The sequence below is a fragment of the Sturnira hondurensis genome, unplaced genomic scaffold (assembly GCF_014824575.4).
Source record: "Sturnira hondurensis isolate 20B ecotype Veracruz unplaced genomic scaffold, ASM1482457v3 Scaffold0018525, whole genome shotgun sequence".
NCBI classification, from domain to species: domain Eukaryota; kingdom Metazoa; phylum Chordata; class Mammalia; order Chiroptera; family Phyllostomidae; genus Sturnira; species Sturnira hondurensis.
The window spans coordinates 12,428,771-12,444,982 of record NW_028091156.1 but is presented as its reverse complement, the minus strand read 5'-3'; the positions used below and the strand labels follow the sequence as shown (position 1 = coordinate 12,444,982).

General features: G+C 40.5%; 1 protein-coding gene across 2 annotated transcripts in view; it reads left to right on the top strand.

Moving 5' to 3' along the window:
* Window positions 1–16,192, top strand: part of KMO (kynurenine 3-monooxygenase) — a 42,334-nt gene extending 26,142 nt beyond the window's left edge. Inside the window, exons 8-15 of one of the 2 annotated variants that reach the window (XM_037069325.1) lie at window positions 357–428; window positions 1,520–1,641; window positions 5,882–6,029; window positions 8,032–8,089; window positions 9,547–9,629; window positions 11,061–11,162; window positions 11,258–11,317; window positions 14,877–16,192. In XM_037069325.1, the coding sequence (XP_036925220.1) occupies window positions 357–428; window positions 1,520–1,641; window positions 5,882–6,029; window positions 8,032–8,089; window positions 9,547–9,629; window positions 11,061–11,162; window positions 11,258–11,317; window positions 14,877–15,050 (819 nt within the window). In that variant the 3' untranslated portion in view covers window positions 15,051–16,192. The remainder of the gene's footprint in view (window positions 1–356; window positions 429–1,519; window positions 1,642–5,881; window positions 6,030–8,031; window positions 8,090–9,546; window positions 9,630–11,060; window positions 11,163–11,257; window positions 11,318–14,876) is intronic. The other variant, XM_037069326.1, reaches the window with a different exon arrangement.
* The last annotated feature ends 20 nt before the right edge of the window (window positions 16,193–16,212 follow it).

Here is a 16,212-nt window from a genome sequence, read left to right as displayed (position 1 = left end):
TTACAGCCTATTCTCAAATCTTCAGTTATACCTACTATCAAAAACTCATCGCATTGGCATATAGAAAATAGAGAATTGATTTTAAACTTTTTGAAGCCAAGGGATCAAGTACATTTGTAACAAAAGGCAATCAGTGGTTCTATTTTAAAAACCTCACCTAAGTTTGAGTTTATAAAGACAGAACACAAAGCATTTTCTAAGACTATTTTCACATTATATGGAAATAGACATGCCTATCACCATGAATGTGATTCTGGTTTAAATTGCTGTGGAAACAATGATAACATCGGCAGAGTCAGCTTTGGAGATGTATTGCGTTAACATACTAATCAAGTATATGTACATGTTTTCTGCAGTACGCCATGGAACATAATTATCTGCACATCTGGCCTAGAAATACCTTCATGCTGATCGCCCTTCCTAACAAGGTAGTGTAGAGTCTCTCATCAGCGATACTTTTGCATCTATAATTAGCATTTGTTACTATTTACGTTTGTACTTAGTATGTGTCAGCCTAACTAAGCTCATCATTGTTTGGTCTATTGAGTGATTATATCTTGAAACTTTGGGATGACTGAGGAAAATCCTGAAGCCGCTCCATTGATTTACTTTGCAAAGGAGATTTAACATCCACGGGTGACTAGTAAGGGGTTGGTGTGTGGAGCCTGCCATCTTTCCCGAGATGCTGTAGGAAGTAATGTCCCCCAAATAAAGCCAAAGAGACTTAGGTCATATATTAGGCAGTACTTTTAGCCTTTGAGATTCATAAACATTGGAATATGGATTATCAAAAAGGAGGATGGCTGTTCATTTATTAGACCCAACACTTTTTTGATATATAAGTATATAAAATACATCCAGCAACCAGCAGAAGTGGCGTTGGTAGGGTATAATGTGTGAGTAGTAATTTGTAGTTTTAATTTGAACATTTCACCTAAAATGTCACATGGTATGCTTGAGTGTGACATTGTTATGTTACAGAATTTTGTGCTTATGATTTTGTAATAAAAGATTTTATAATAAAATGGGGCATTATTTGTGCTGGACCCTATATATTATTATTCTTATTTTATCATTGTTGTTATTATTATGTAGTATAGATAGATATAGCTATCTGTTTCTCTGGTTGGTGTTTTCTTTTTTTTTCTCTCTTGTTATCAGTCCTGGGGTCCAATGCCTATTCATACTTCATAAAAGGAACAGTAGAGGAAGAAAGGAGGAGAAATTAAATCCAACCAACCTATTAGCAATCTAAGGTTTAGTGTTTGCTTGGTGGAAATTTCTGGAATTTACAGGGTAGAAATTCTCCTAAAACCAAGAAGCTTGCGAGTAGCCCTAAGACTGGGCAGAGCTTTTTTGGGGGAATTAGGGAGAAAAGCAAGGGTGTTTTCCCATCTGCTGGGACATTCCTCCCTGGTGCCTGTCATCAGCCACAGCAAGAGCCCTGAGGTTTATGGACCCACCTTTGTGCCCACATCATGTCCTCCTCTTCCCTCTCACGCTGTTCTTTTTCTCACAGGACAAATCTTTCACATGTACTTTGTTCATGTCCTTTGAAGAGTTTGAAAAACTTCAAACTGGTCAAGACGTGCTGGATTTCTTTCACAAGCACTTCTCAGATGCTGTTCCTCTAATTGGAGAGTAAGTTTCAGGATGGGCCGTTTGCTCCATCAGTTCGAGTTATTCAGAATTCAAAGGCAGGCGATCCACCTTATTTCAGTTTAGCTTAAATATGGTCATTTGCACAGAGACCTGGCCAAGACGCCTCTGGTAGCAAAAGTGGACGCTGTGCTATGAGCAGTTAGCAGAACAAGCCCAGGCTCGGGCCAGTTTCTCTGGGAGACAAGTCACTGTGGTCCCCAGGCCTTTCTATATCCTGTGCAGGCTCTCCAGCCCCTGACAGAGAAGCAAATTTGTGACACATTGGGTACCAGCAACCTCAAGTTCAGGTCTACCACTCAATATCTATGTGAGCTTCCCAACACCTCAGCTCATCGCAGTAAAATGGTGATAATTATACTACTGCACCTGCCCCAAAGGGTTACAGTGAGGACCAAAGGACACCATGCCTATAAATCATTCAGCCCAGGGCCTGGCACACATAAAGTTCAAGGTTGAGAGATAATTGTATCATCTGTCTGGTTTAGAGTCCCTGGCCGCTCAGGCCCATGTCAGCACCACCTTCCCTGTGGGTCGTTTGTCATCTGCTCTCACTCAGTGCCTCTGTCCTCACTATCCCTCCCTCTCGGACTCACTTCACCCTCCAGCAATGTCTTCGATTCTAATAGTTCTCTACCTTTTACTTCCTTGAGTCTCAGGTTTTTCACCTTTATAACGGGCACCACGATACCTAATTTTTAGGGCAGTTGTGAAAACTCAGTGAGCTAACTATGTCAAAGGGATAGCCACTTCCAGCCTGTAGTGGGTCTTTGAAAAATTGTCAGTTTTCATCCCTTTCTGTTGATTAATTCCGTCTGTACTGACACATGTACTGACCCGCAGTGTCGATATGGATGAGATACGAGGCAAATTCACACAGACTACTGAGTCCTGTGGAGGAAAAGGGATGGCACGGCTACTCCCTCAAGGGGAGAGCACCCCAACCCTTGCCTTGACAGGTTTTTTTATTGGGTTTCAATTTGCACAGGAATATAGGTAACGTTCATTAATCATTGTCAGGCAGTAAGGATCAAACAATACATAGCATACAAAGAACTATGAAGGCCTATTCTGAGTCAGGGGCTGTTAGCTAAAGGGCTACAAAACCTTGGGAAACAAACTCATTTTCTGTTCAGACTCTTATTATTTAATTGAGAGCATTCTTAGCAAAGCAGGTTTCACAGGATTTTATATATTCTTTCTTAGGCCTGATAACTCGGGGAACTCCCCTTTCCAGCCCAAGGGCTACACTGTCCTCGGTCATTGTTTCAGGCTTAAATCGGGCAGGGGAAAGTAAGGCAGCCAAGAGATTAGGAGACTTCTCACAGACAGAATGAGGACTCAGGCTATGTCAAAGCCAAGGTATGAGGGTCCAACACCACCTTTTCCTATAGCCCCCCAAGTCCTTCCCTGGGGCCTCCCTGTGATCGTGCCTATCTTAGGACATCCCCCCCTTGGAGAATCTTACCCATCATTGGCTAACTGATCAAGCATTGGGGGTCAGGCAGGGTGAAGAAAAAGGAGCAGAAGCAGTGCCCCTGCCAGGGAGATAAGCTTTGTCTCCTTAGTGGCTTACGGTAGGAAGGTCCCTCACTCAGCTTTAGCCATGGGGGGGTGGGGTGGTTACAGCTCCTGAAACCAGGCAGGGAAGTTCCCAACATCTCCCCCTTTTTTGTTTGTAAAATCAATTGTAGTTGTTAAGCCTGTGCAACCTTCTATTTGCTGTTTTCTAGTGTGATCACAAGAAAACAACTTCCATATACATCATAGAGCACAAATAAGGATTAAAACAAGGGGGAACCTGAGGGCTGCCATGACCCAAATTCCTAAATTCAGTCCATGGAAAAATGTTGCAAATTCAAGGGAATGGCAAGAGTAGCACGTCTGGTTACACTTCAGCCCTTGGGAGAATTAGCACAGACTTCAGGAAGTTTACTTTAAAGATACAGCACCAGAAGGGCCCAATGTGCTTGCAGGAGGAAGCAGAGGGGACCGAAATCCCAGAGAGGGTGGAACAAATGCCACTGCCCCTCTTTGACCCCACCCCCACATACAGCGTCACAAGCCAATGACCTGGGTTGCCCCGCCCTGGTGAACACCTAAGCCTCCGCACCTCATGTGTAACAAGCACAAACAGACCAAAACATTGTGGCTCAAGAAGAAGAACAGCTCTAAGCCCCAGAGCCAATACTTCTAGTGACAAAGAGATAGCCAACCTATTGGATGCACAGTTCAAAATAATGGCGATCAAGATGCTCACAGAACTGGTTGATTTTAGTCACAAATTAGATGAACAAATGAAGGCTACACTAAGTGAAATGAAGGAAAATGTACAGAGAACCAAGAGTGATGGAAAGGAAACTGGGACTCAAATCAAGGGAGTGGACCAGAAGGAAGAAAAAAATGACCAAACAGAAAAGAATGAAAAAACAAGAATTCAAAAAAATGAGCAGAGGCTTAGGAACCTCCAGGACATCTTTAAATGTTCCAACATCTGAATTATAGGGGTACCAGAAGGGGAAGAAGAACAGCAACAAGTGGAAAACTTATTTGAACAAAGAATTTCCCCAATCTGGCAAAGGAAGTAGACTTTCGGGAAGTCCAGGAAGCTCAGAGTCCCAAAGAAGGTGGACCCAAGGAGGAACACACCAAGGCACATCATAATTACATTACCCAAGATTAAAATGAAGGAGAGAATCCTAGAAGCAGCAAGGCATAAGGGGACAGTCACCTGCAAAGGAGTTCCCATCAGACTGTCAGCTGATTTCTCAGAAGAGACCTTATAGGCAAGAAGGGGCCGGAGAGAAGTATTCCAAGTCATGAAATCCAAAGACCTACATCCAAGATTACTCTATCCAGCAAAGCTTTCATTTAGGATGGAAGGGCAGATAAAGTGCTTCTCAGATAAGGTCAAGTTCAAGGAGTTCATCATCACCAAGCTCTAATTATATGAAATGTTAAAGGGACTTATCTAAGAAAAAGAAGATAAAAAATACGAATGTTGAAAGGACAGCAAACTCACAGTTATTAACAACCACACCTAAAACAAAAGCAAACTAAGAGGACAGCTAGATCAGGAGAAGAATCATGGAAATGGAGATCACATGGAGGGTTAGCAACATGGGAGTGGGAGGAGGAGAAGGGGGGAGAAGGTACAGAGAATAAGTAGCATAAATGGTAGGTAGAAAATAGACGGGGGGGAGGGCAAGAATAGTATGGGAAATATAGAATCTAAAGATGTATCACATCTTGTGGCACACATATCACATCTTGTGACACATAGACAAAAACTAAAGGGGGGCGAATGATGAAGGAGGTGTGTGCAGGGTGGAGGGGAATGAAGGGGGGGAATGGAACAACTATAATAGCATAATCAATAAAATACATTTAAAAAAAGATATGCAGCAAGAGCTTTTGCCTGAACTCAGAGTGAGAGAGTTTTAGCAAGAGCAAGTCACAAAGCAGCTCAGGTATAATGCGGGCCTGATATCCCACAGGAGAACTTCTTCATGGGTGTGGTCCTGCATGCTGACTCACCCACCGCTGGTTTTCCACGTGGGTGCTGAGCTATGGTTCCACGTCCTGTGAAGCAGTTCCCTACATGTACTCATCTCTCCCTCTCCAACCTTGATGGAAATCTGTCTGGCACCAAAATGTAACTCATACATCCCTTGGCTATTTCTCACCTTTCCGACCAGATTTAAGATCCAGATTTATATACTGTTTCTCTAATTATGCTTCCACAAACCTCTGTGGATGCTTTTCACATACTAGCTATGATTACAACTGTCCACTTCCAAATACATATATATTCACATTAATTTTCATTTTGGTGTGTTGGGGTTTAATCCAATGCACAGCAACATCTTGATGTGTCCATAACCTAAAACATACCAGCATTACTGAAAATTGCATGACCCACATACAAGACATTCTTATGATATATGATGCTGACATATTTCAGATTGTTGACATTCAACCAAATGTGTTTCTTTCAAACACGATGAACGTTGTAGCAAACCAAGGAGGTAATTAGGACAATGGAATTTGGGGAGTAGAAGAAACTTGATTTCCTCCCTTTCCTGTTTTTTTTTTTTTTTCTGGTGTTCTTGTGTATCTGTCAGTAAAATCCTACGGTGATAAAGCCAGTAAATGTGAAAGAATTGAGCAGTATTTCATACCCCATTTAACATCTTTACACTCTGATTATTTTTCTCTGAAGGCAAAACCTGACGCGAGATTTCTTTCTGTTGCCTGCCCAGCCCATGATCTCCGTGAAATGCGCGCCTTTTCACTTTCAGTCATGCTGTTTGCTGATGGGAGATGCGGCTCACGCCATTGTGCCCTTCTTTGGGCAAGGAATGAATGCGGTAAGTTCATTTCCCCAGGTAAATCCCAACCGAAAGCTCTTAAATTTAAACAAAACAAAACAAAAAACATGCCTAGGGCCTGGCCAAGTAGCTTAGTGGGTTCGAGTGTCATCCTGATAGGCCAAGATTGCTGGTTTGATCCCCGGTCAGGGCACATACAAGAAGTGACGAACGAGTGCGTAAATAAATCAGTGGGACAGCAAGTCAGTGTTTGTCTCCCTCTCTCTCTCTCCACCTTCCTCTCTCTCAAAATCAATAAATATATTCTTGGATAAGAATAAAAAAAATAATGTCTCAAACTATCCCCACAGAATCTCTGAGAACACAATCAATTCAACAATCGTAGCAGCTGTTTTGCTAGATTCAGCACTAATTACAGGTGTCTTGAATTGCTTATTCCAGTACTTTAATATAGAAAAAAAGCATAAAGCCTAAGATCATTTTCTATGCACTCAGAAAATGTATTGGTTTCCTAAAATTTGGAGCATTAACTATCAGTAGTTCAAGACTTGATTTGTAAAATATTTTTTCTAGATATTATGCGTAAGTATATAAACGTTAGGCTCAGAGAAAGAAAATATCTCAAATTATTTTTTCCACCACTTTTTTTTCCAAAAGAAAGGAAAACACATTTGACAGGGTTAAATTAAACTATAAAACAGATTGGATGTTGAATACTATTGCTCTCCTGGAAATTTTATCTTTCTGGCTAGAAAAACATTTCAGAAAAGAAACAACGATCAAATATCATGTGTGTGTTTGATAACTAAGCGCCTTATAATCGTAGTCTTTTTTATTGTTTGAGTGATTGGAATATATTCCAAATACAAATAGGTTGTGAATCTAATCAATTATACATTGTAGAAAGCACTATTGTGTTTTATAAAAACACAAATACACACTAACTTTATTGGATAAATGCCCAGGATCTGGATTCAAAAGGCTGGGTTCAAATCCTACTCTACAATTTGTTAATACATGTTATTGCACAACTAACTTGTCTTCATTTCCTTATCTGTAAAAGTTGGATTTTAATAGTACCTACTTCATAGAGATTCTTGGGGAATAAATGAGTTAATTAAGTAGAGAATTGAAAAGTGTTATCTCAGCTCTCTGTGGCATCTCTTGCATCTAAATAAACAGTCTCTATAATTGACAAGTAAATTTGTTTGCTTTGTATATAATCTCTGTATTTGATGTGAAATGTTTTTCTTCTATATGTTTTATATTGTCTCCAACACTATAGCCCGAATTCCTAGAAAGCAGGAAACTGATTTGATTTCCTTCTTCCCCACTGTATTTTGCATAGTACCTTACTGATTTTCTAGAGCTCTTAATATTGAAAATTTGCTTTACTCTTGGCCTACAGTAGGAGCTAAATCAATATGAGAGTTCTATGCTGTCATTAAATTGCTCAAAATATGAACCTAAGAGACCTGAACAGTTTAAATATAATTCTAATACGATAAAGCAATATAATTATTCTTGCTTCTTGAAGAAGCAATGGAATCCATCAAAATTACAAGAGTCATTTGAATTTTGAACAAATTCCAAATCACTATAAATAACACATATGAATCAGGCCAAGACAAAACCATCAGTAATGCAGCCGATAGTCTTTTTTTTTTAAGATTTTATTTATTTATTTATCTTTAGAGGGCAAGGAGAGGGAAAGAAGCATCAATGTATGGTTGCCTTTCGTGGATCCACTGCTGGGAGTTGGCCTGCAGGGAACCAGCCTGCAATCCAGGCATGTGCCCTGACTGGGAATTGAACCGAGATCCTCTGGTTCGCAGGCCTGTGCTCAGTCCACTGGGCTACACCAGCCAGGGCTTGCAGCTGATAGTCTTGACTGTTCAATGCCAGGTGTGACTGACTATCCAGCTGGTGTGAGCTGACTAAGGGTAAACATCCTACGAAATACCGGTGGAAGGTCTATTCCAAATTGCCAAGAAGCTTTTATTATTTCCAGTTTATTTTTTCCCCATGTTTCTTATTTCAGGGCTTTGAAGACTGCTTGGTATTTGATGAGTTAATGGATAAATTCAATGATGACCTGAGTAAGTAGAATTTCGCCAACGGACATGGTCCTACTGATTAACTGTGGACCTACTTCTGATCCTGGAAGAGCACACACCACTCCGAATACTTCCCACTCAGGATTATAAATGTTTCTATTATTAGCTTCTGCTACTGTTGTTGTCCCCATCAGGCGAGGACCTACAGAGGGAAACACATTCCAGTTTCCTCCAGCCTAGATTTTAGTCCTGACTCACCAACTTACTAGCTGTGTGACCTTGAGCAAGCTCCGTCACCTTTTTAAAGTCCCAGGTGTGCTTTTTTCCATCTATGAAGTTGTGATAATAATACCAGCCTCAGAGAGTTGTTGTGAATCAAATAATTTGTGTACAGCTTTTTTTTTTTTAAAGCTGGCACAAAGAAGTTCCCAGCAAGTGTGTGATGGTTGTAGGAAGTTATTGGCACTGTGGTTGTTGGGATCAGCACAGGTTATAGCTTCCAGGGAAAATCGCCTGTGATTTTCTTCCTTTCTTTCCCATCTTACTCAGATGCTGGGCATCCGGAGGTGTATTGTTTCCTCCCTTCTTTGCCCTCAGGTGATTGGCCTCGTCTGCTACTAGCAATGGAGGTGCATGGAGGATTCATGTGGCAGAACATAGTGTCAGTAGTGGCTTTGGTTACTAGATGACAAAGATCAATGGTAATGCGACAATAATAACCATAACTAACACCAATGAGTAGTTCATATGAATTGGGTAACTTGATGTTCTTTAAATGCATTGTTTCATGCTGTCCTCAATGGGAAACCTGGGGCACGCGCACTCTGCTTGTCCCTAATTTACAACGGAAAAAACTTAAGCTGAGAAACGATTGCCCAAGTCATGCAGCTGAGAAGTGGTGACTTGCACCCAGGTTCTCTGACTTTAGAAACAACTTCCTAAATAACTAGGGTTGTCTGACCAAGCAAAAGCTGCATTAGTTAGTTATTAACTTACCAGATACTTGATTTGGTATTTAACATATGCCAGGTTAAGATTTCAAACAGGAGTGTAGCACGGGGCATGCTTCTGGGAGATCACAGCCTGATGGGGGGGGTCAGCAGTTTAAGCTAATAAGGTGTCTCAGGTGCAATGAAAGTTGGTGCATCAGGCAGCAAGGGAGAACATGTAGGAGAAGACCAAATGCTAAGCAGGACAGGGGTTGGGGGTTGTGCACACTCATTTATATGAACTACTTTCCATTTGTGACATAAGGAAGATAATGATTTACTAAACAGCCAGTATGTATTATATGAGCTTTATCATAAGTTTTATTTAATCACAAGAGGAAACACTTATGTGTTATTGCTCAGTATTCCTTGGTTGTTGGTCATGCAGCCTGGTTACCCATAGTTTTAAAAGGTTAGAAAGAATACACTATTTAATTTGACCTCAGTAGGGTCCAGCAAAGTTTTTACAGACTGTCTTGGAAAAGTTGCATTATTTTACTTGGCTTCCAGGTATGTGTCTTCCTGAATTCTCAAGAATTAGAATTCCAGATAACTATGCAATTTTGGACCTATCCATGTACAACTACATAGAGGTGAGTGAGAGGGCGTGGCTCTGCTCCAAGTGAAACTCCAGGGTTTCATTCACTGAAACTCTGACAAGTGTTCTTTTAAAAAAACTTTTAAAGTAGGTACAAAAGAACACACACACATACACACAGAATTCCTTACACACAGGTGGATCATGACTGTGTACACAGTGACAATGACCTGTGCATGTCACCTCTCTCTACACTTCAGTGACATGTGGGAGGTTACAGATGACACGGTGTCTGAGTTGATGATCTCTGATCATTCACAGGTCAAATCTTAGACATTGAGTAAAGTCAATAATATGCTGTTTTAATGAAAATATACTTTTAATAGAGTTAGTTAATACCTTTGAAAAGTCTGAGAAAAGTTAAGTGGACTTTCCACTCTTATCATTATAAACTGTACCCTTAATGTATTGAACATCCTTTGGGGAAAAAGCAACACCAAAAAAAATCATACCCAGAAGCCCTGGCTGGTGTGGCTCAGTGGACTGAGTGCCAGCCTATGAACCAACGGGTCCCTGGTTCAATTCCCAGTCAGGGCACAGGCCTGGGTTGCAGGCCAGGCAGCAAGTAGGGGACATGAGAGGCAACCACACATTGATGTTTCTCTCCCTCTCTTTCTCCCTCCTTTCCCCTCTCTCTAAAAGTAAATAAAATAAAATCTTTGCAAAAAGAAATCATGGTCAGAAAATGAATTACGCGAAGAAAACCGTAATGCCATTTGAGCCAGTCACATAAAGAGCCCACAATGAATTGTGGTTACAGTTTTAAATGTTTAGTTTAAATGCATAATTTATGTTTAGCTTAAATGGATAGTTTAAATTTTTTATGGCATAAGTTTAAAGAAGAGAGTGTTGCTGTTTTCCTTCTTTTTAAAGCCAGAAAGTAATAGAGCAGACTTCCATTTGAGCAGAGTAGTTTCACATGTGCTGAAGGAGGTTCTATAACATACTAAATGGCTCATTAATACATCTTTCCTGTGTCTTTAAAGCAAGGCAGCTACAACCGAATATTTGTTCTGAAGGTGGAGTACCTTTAAACAGATCCCTTCCTGCCATAAACAGTCTCCCACACCAACCAGAAAGCAACAGAAATTAGTTAAATCATTAGCCTCAGTGATTACCCACAGATCCAGTGGAAAAACCTGCAGCAGAGTTCCCATATATACCTCTGAGCAAAACGGAGTTCTTGAACAGATTTGTTATAATTGCTCTACCTTTGGTATAATTGCATTATCTTTTCAAGATCATGACCTATATGGCTGAGAATTACTAAAAGGGATTGGGAATGACAATTTCAGAAATAAGAACTTATCTGACTGCTTTATGTCTGGCTTTATGATGAATAAGAATAAAAAGTATTAATAAGTTATTGTAAAGAAAGAAAGGTATTTTGTCCAAGGCATTCCTTAACACTTTTGCATTATTGCAGATGCGAGCACACTTCAACTCAAGATGGTTCATCTTCCAGAAGAATGTGGAGAGATTTCTTCATGCTATCATGCCCTCCACCTTTATTCCCCTCCACACCATGGTAAGGTCTGAACTTTAGACTTTTCCTTATTTTAATCTTCTGATTAGCCATTAAAGAACGCACAGATTACTGGTACTCTTTAAACTTTCTTACAGGTCGAGTTTTCCAGAATAAGGTACCATGAAGCGATGTTGCGCTGGCATTGGCAAAAAAAGGTCGGGACAGTCTCAAATTTTTTGTTTGTTTTAAATCTGATGTGTTGAGATGCATAGCGTTTGGTTATGTGCACTTCAGGCAAGTGAAGAAATGAAGCCACTCACATGAATGTTTGCCTTCCAAGTGAAAAATGCCCTGGGTACACAGAAGGCAGTGTGCTTAACAAAAGAGGCAAAGGGAATGAGTGAGAGCTTTGGAAGGGAAGATACTAAAGAAAGGAATTGGTGCTGACTCTAACCTTTTTACTTTTTTTTTGATCGAAGTGACTTTTTACTTTTATTTATCAGTTGCCTTTTGCTTCATGCAATACTTTGGGGTTTTCATTTGTAAAACTGGACAAAAATAAATCACTTATAAGGAATATTCAAGTTCAAACAAAATGTTTTTCCACATTCATTTTGGGCAGTTGACCTAGAGAAGCCAGTAAATAGACATTTGGATTCCTGATCTTCCATTTTGGAAATTGTACAACTTCATGCACTCAACAAATAGTTGTATTTAGTGTAGAGACTGGACTGGGCATGGCAGTGAACAAGAAATAGTCCCTACCCTTCTCATAGTTCAGAGACTAGTGGAAGAATGGACAAATGCTGTGGAAATGTACAGATGAGCACCTTATCTGAGTCTTTATCAACCTGGTTGCACCTTTCACACCATTAGCACTGTTTGCCCCACCCTGGGGAGTCCCTGAGACCCCACCCTATCCAAATTGAGACATTTCCAGTGGTTTCTCTATGCAAATGGCCTGTCTTGGCTTAAGTTGCCGAAATTTATAAAATCTCCCAAAGGTTCACAAACCCCAAACAAGCAGCACCTGTTCTCAGTATGTGTTGTATATCTTGCTAAGTGGCCCCAGGCCCAGCACTAGTAGCAGCCGGCCTTGGTTTGCAGCTTGGCCTCTCCCAGGCACTTCCAAGGCCTTCACGAATAGAGCTGTCTGCAGATCACTTTGTAGCTCAGGTGGCCCCGGGCAGGGCACAGGTGGTGGCCGACCTTAGCCTATACCTCTTAGGAGGCCCCAGAGCTAGCATACCCAGTGGCCAGCTTCAGACTGTGCCAGAGTACCACACAATCACCTCCACCAGTGATACATGAAGGGGCAGACTGGTAGGGCAGGAGAACCCCATTGAAGCAAGTCTTGTTCTGTGGAGTATGTCCCTGCACAGCAGATTCTCCACTGTAGTTGTAGCTGGTCCTTGCAACAAAAGGGTCTGGGGGTAAATCCTTCCCAACGATGTCCCCCTTGATGAAACAATCAAGTTTCAACTACAGCAGAAGGGTACACACAGCCAACACAGGACCTACAGCTGGAGCTCCCAGCTTGGATGACTATAGAGGCTGAGCCTCTGGGTGGGCCTTACAGGACATCTATTACATATGGCTACTCTACTAAGCCTGGGAGACACGGCAGCTCTACTTAATACATAGAAGCAGACAAGGAGGCTGCCAAAATGAGAGACAAAGAAACAGGGCCCAAATGAAAGAATAGAACAAAACTCTAGAAAAAGAACTAAACAAAATGAAGACAAGCAATCTACCAAATGCAGAGTTCAAAACACTGGTTATAATGATGCTCAATGAATTCAGGAAAAGAGTAGATGAACTTAGTGAAAGCTTGAACAAAGACATAGGAAGCACAAAAGCAAAGGTAGAAAACATTTTAAAATAGTCAAATATGAAGAATACAAGAATTGAATTAAAGAATATATTATAAGGAATCAACAGTAGAATAGATGAAGCAGAGAATCAGATCAGCAATTTGGGAAACGAAGAGGCAGAAAACTCCCAATCAGGGCAGCATAAAGAAAAAGAATCCAAACAAAATGAGACTAACCAATGTCACCCCAATAAACTTAATAAAAAGTAAATGAAAAAAAGCAAAAAAAAATGACAATAGCTTAAGGGGCATCTGGGACTACATAAAGTGTACCAACATTTGCATTATGGGGCTGCCTAAAGCAGAAGAGAGAGAACAATAAATTGAAACCTGTTAGAAAAAATAATTACAGAAAACTTCCCTAACCTGGTAAAAGAAATAGATATACAAGTCCAGGAAGTTCAGAGAATCCAAAACAAAGTTAACCCATAGAGGCCCACCCCCCCCAAGGTACATCATAATTAAAATGCTGATGTTTAAAGACAAATAGAGAATCTTAAAAGCAGCAAGATGAATGGGTAAAGAAGTGGTGTATATATAAATGGACTGTGACTCAGCCACAAAAAAATGAAATCTTGCCATCTTCGACAACAAGGATGGACCTAGAGGATATTGTGCTGAGTGAAATAAGTGATACAGAGAAAGACAAATGCCATATCATTTCATTTATATGTGGAATCTTCAAAAAACAAAACAAAATAAATGAACAAGCAGAACAGAAACAGACTCATGGATACAGAGGACAGACCGATGGTTGCCAGAGGGTAGGGGGTTTAGAGGGGTGGGTGAAAAAGGAAAAGGGATCAGGAGGTACCAACTGATAGTTACAGAATAGTCATGGGGATGTAAGGTACAGCATGGGGAGTATAGTCAATAATAACTGTGTGGTATCAGATGGCTATTAGATTTATCAGGTGATCACTTTGTCATTTACATACATATCTAATCACTGGGTTGTACACCTGAAACTAATATAATGTTATACATTAACGATGATTAAATTTTTAAAATAGTTTAAAAATGGGCAGAAGATCTAAATAGACATTTTTCCAAAGAGGACACACGAATGGCCAACAGGTACATGAAAAAGTGCTCAACATCACCAATCATCAGGAAAATGCAAATCAACACCCCAATGAGCTATCACCTCCCACCTGTCAGAATGGCTTCATAAACATCTTGAATACTAACTTGAGGGAAGCAGGGAGACCGAAGGAAGCTAATAAACTCAGGTACAGATTGTAGAAAGATTACGTTGCTGTGTGGAAAATGGGTTGGAAGGGATCAAGTGTGCTCATTCAGAGACGAATAAAGTAGGGTCCCTGCCTTCAAGGAGCTTACAGTGTAATAGGGGAAAGAGATGGTGACGGGCAGTTAGAATACAGGACAATAAGTACAGTGACAGGGGCCAGGATGATATGAGAGTGTACCTCACCGATGCAGTTGATATACCGCAGGTGGTAAAGACGCTGTGTTTAAACTCTGAGTGTGTGTGTCTTCTGAGTCATTGAGGCTGCCGGGTCCATCACTCTTCTCATGGACACTTAGTGCAGGGTCTGAGCAATGGATTGTTCGTGGCTTCAGCACAGTACTCTCCTAAGAGTTCATAGCTCTTTTTCTAAACTGGATTTTTTAATGACTGTACACAGGTTGACTGCTAAGAGTTCCTTATACAGAACACATGGATTCAGGTGTCTCTGGAAAGAGAAAAGGAAGGAAGCTCCGAATTCTTGACCTTACCAGCCATTGCAAAACTACCTAGTGGTCATGAAATTAAATTGCTGTTTCAGGTTCAAGAACAAAAAGAGGGAATCGTATACTCTTTGAACATTTAAGAATAAAGTTTATCTCAAGATTTTAATCTCTGCACAAATAATGTGAGAGTTCATGTGTCTCTACAGGTGATAAACAAAGGATTCTATTTCTTTGGGGCGCTGACAGCCATCGGTACTACCTACCTGCTTATGAGCTTCATGTCACCGAGACTCCAGAACTACTTGAGAAGACCATGGGGCTGGGTCACTAATTTCCAGAACACAGGACATGTTTCCCTGCCAACTCCATGGAGTCACTAGAACGAATCTCCAATGTCACTAGCAGGTGATAGAGGTGCTGAAATAGCAAATACACTTGATTTCTCTGTAATCAAAGGGAAGGATCAAAACCCTGTCTCCCGTCATCGTTTTTAATTCACTAATGGAAGACATCTGTCATCTTAGCATTAAATTCAGTGTAGAAGTACTTTATGTGTTCACTGAAACTATATATATTTTTAAAGCCACCACTCGAAGGTGCAATGAGCAGCTTCCCACAACCCTATGCTTATGTCTAAATATAAAAATGCTATGACTAATACTGCATTCATTTCTCAAAATGTGAAGCCCTAGAGACGTCAAGGAGGTCACGGATCGCACGCTTTCTTTAATGAAGGTAACAGAGATCATGACAGGATCGGACTCAATACCTGGGACTAAATATTCCGATGTGCCTACCAGTGTTAATGAGACTTTTGATCACCTGGATGGAACTTATGTAAGCACAGGGCTCAGGTTCACTTGATGAAACTAGCCACGTCAGCGAAAAATTGGGGAGCAATGAGTTCCCCAAAATTGGGGAGAAAAATAGAGTTCGCAATGAATTGATACTATTTCCCAGTCTTCAAAGGCCAGTGGTACCTTCTGAAGACTAGAGAAGTCTATGAATGCCACGCTAAGTGAAGGACAGAAAGAGTTTGTATGTATGAAGGAAATACCTACATAGACAAAAGAACAGAAAGGAAGCAAAGGGAGATGGTTTTTGTATAAACAGGAAGGCATATTTTATCCCATTTCAGACTTCTGGAAGCAAATGACTAACTTCTTTATGAACTACATGCTGTGGCGCAACCAGATATAAGGTGATTTTGTTCAGTGAAAACTGTGTTCTTTGTTTCTTCGTCCTTCTTCAAAAGTCCAACTGAATCATTTAGGAATCTTTCAGACGTGATGGACTATGAAAATGAAACATTAGTAGGATGGTCATCTAAGAAATAAATATGAGGCAATAAAATAAATACAACCATTTATCACTGTTTCTCTTGTATAGTGTCAGAGAAGTCCTTCAGTTGTAATAATCCATGTTTAGTCTAAACAAAGACTCATGGAAAAACAGCCTGTGTACTATTAGTTATCCAGTAGCTTGACTGAATAGTAATAAAGATTAAGTAATATATTTTATTGGTACAGTTCTATACTTACT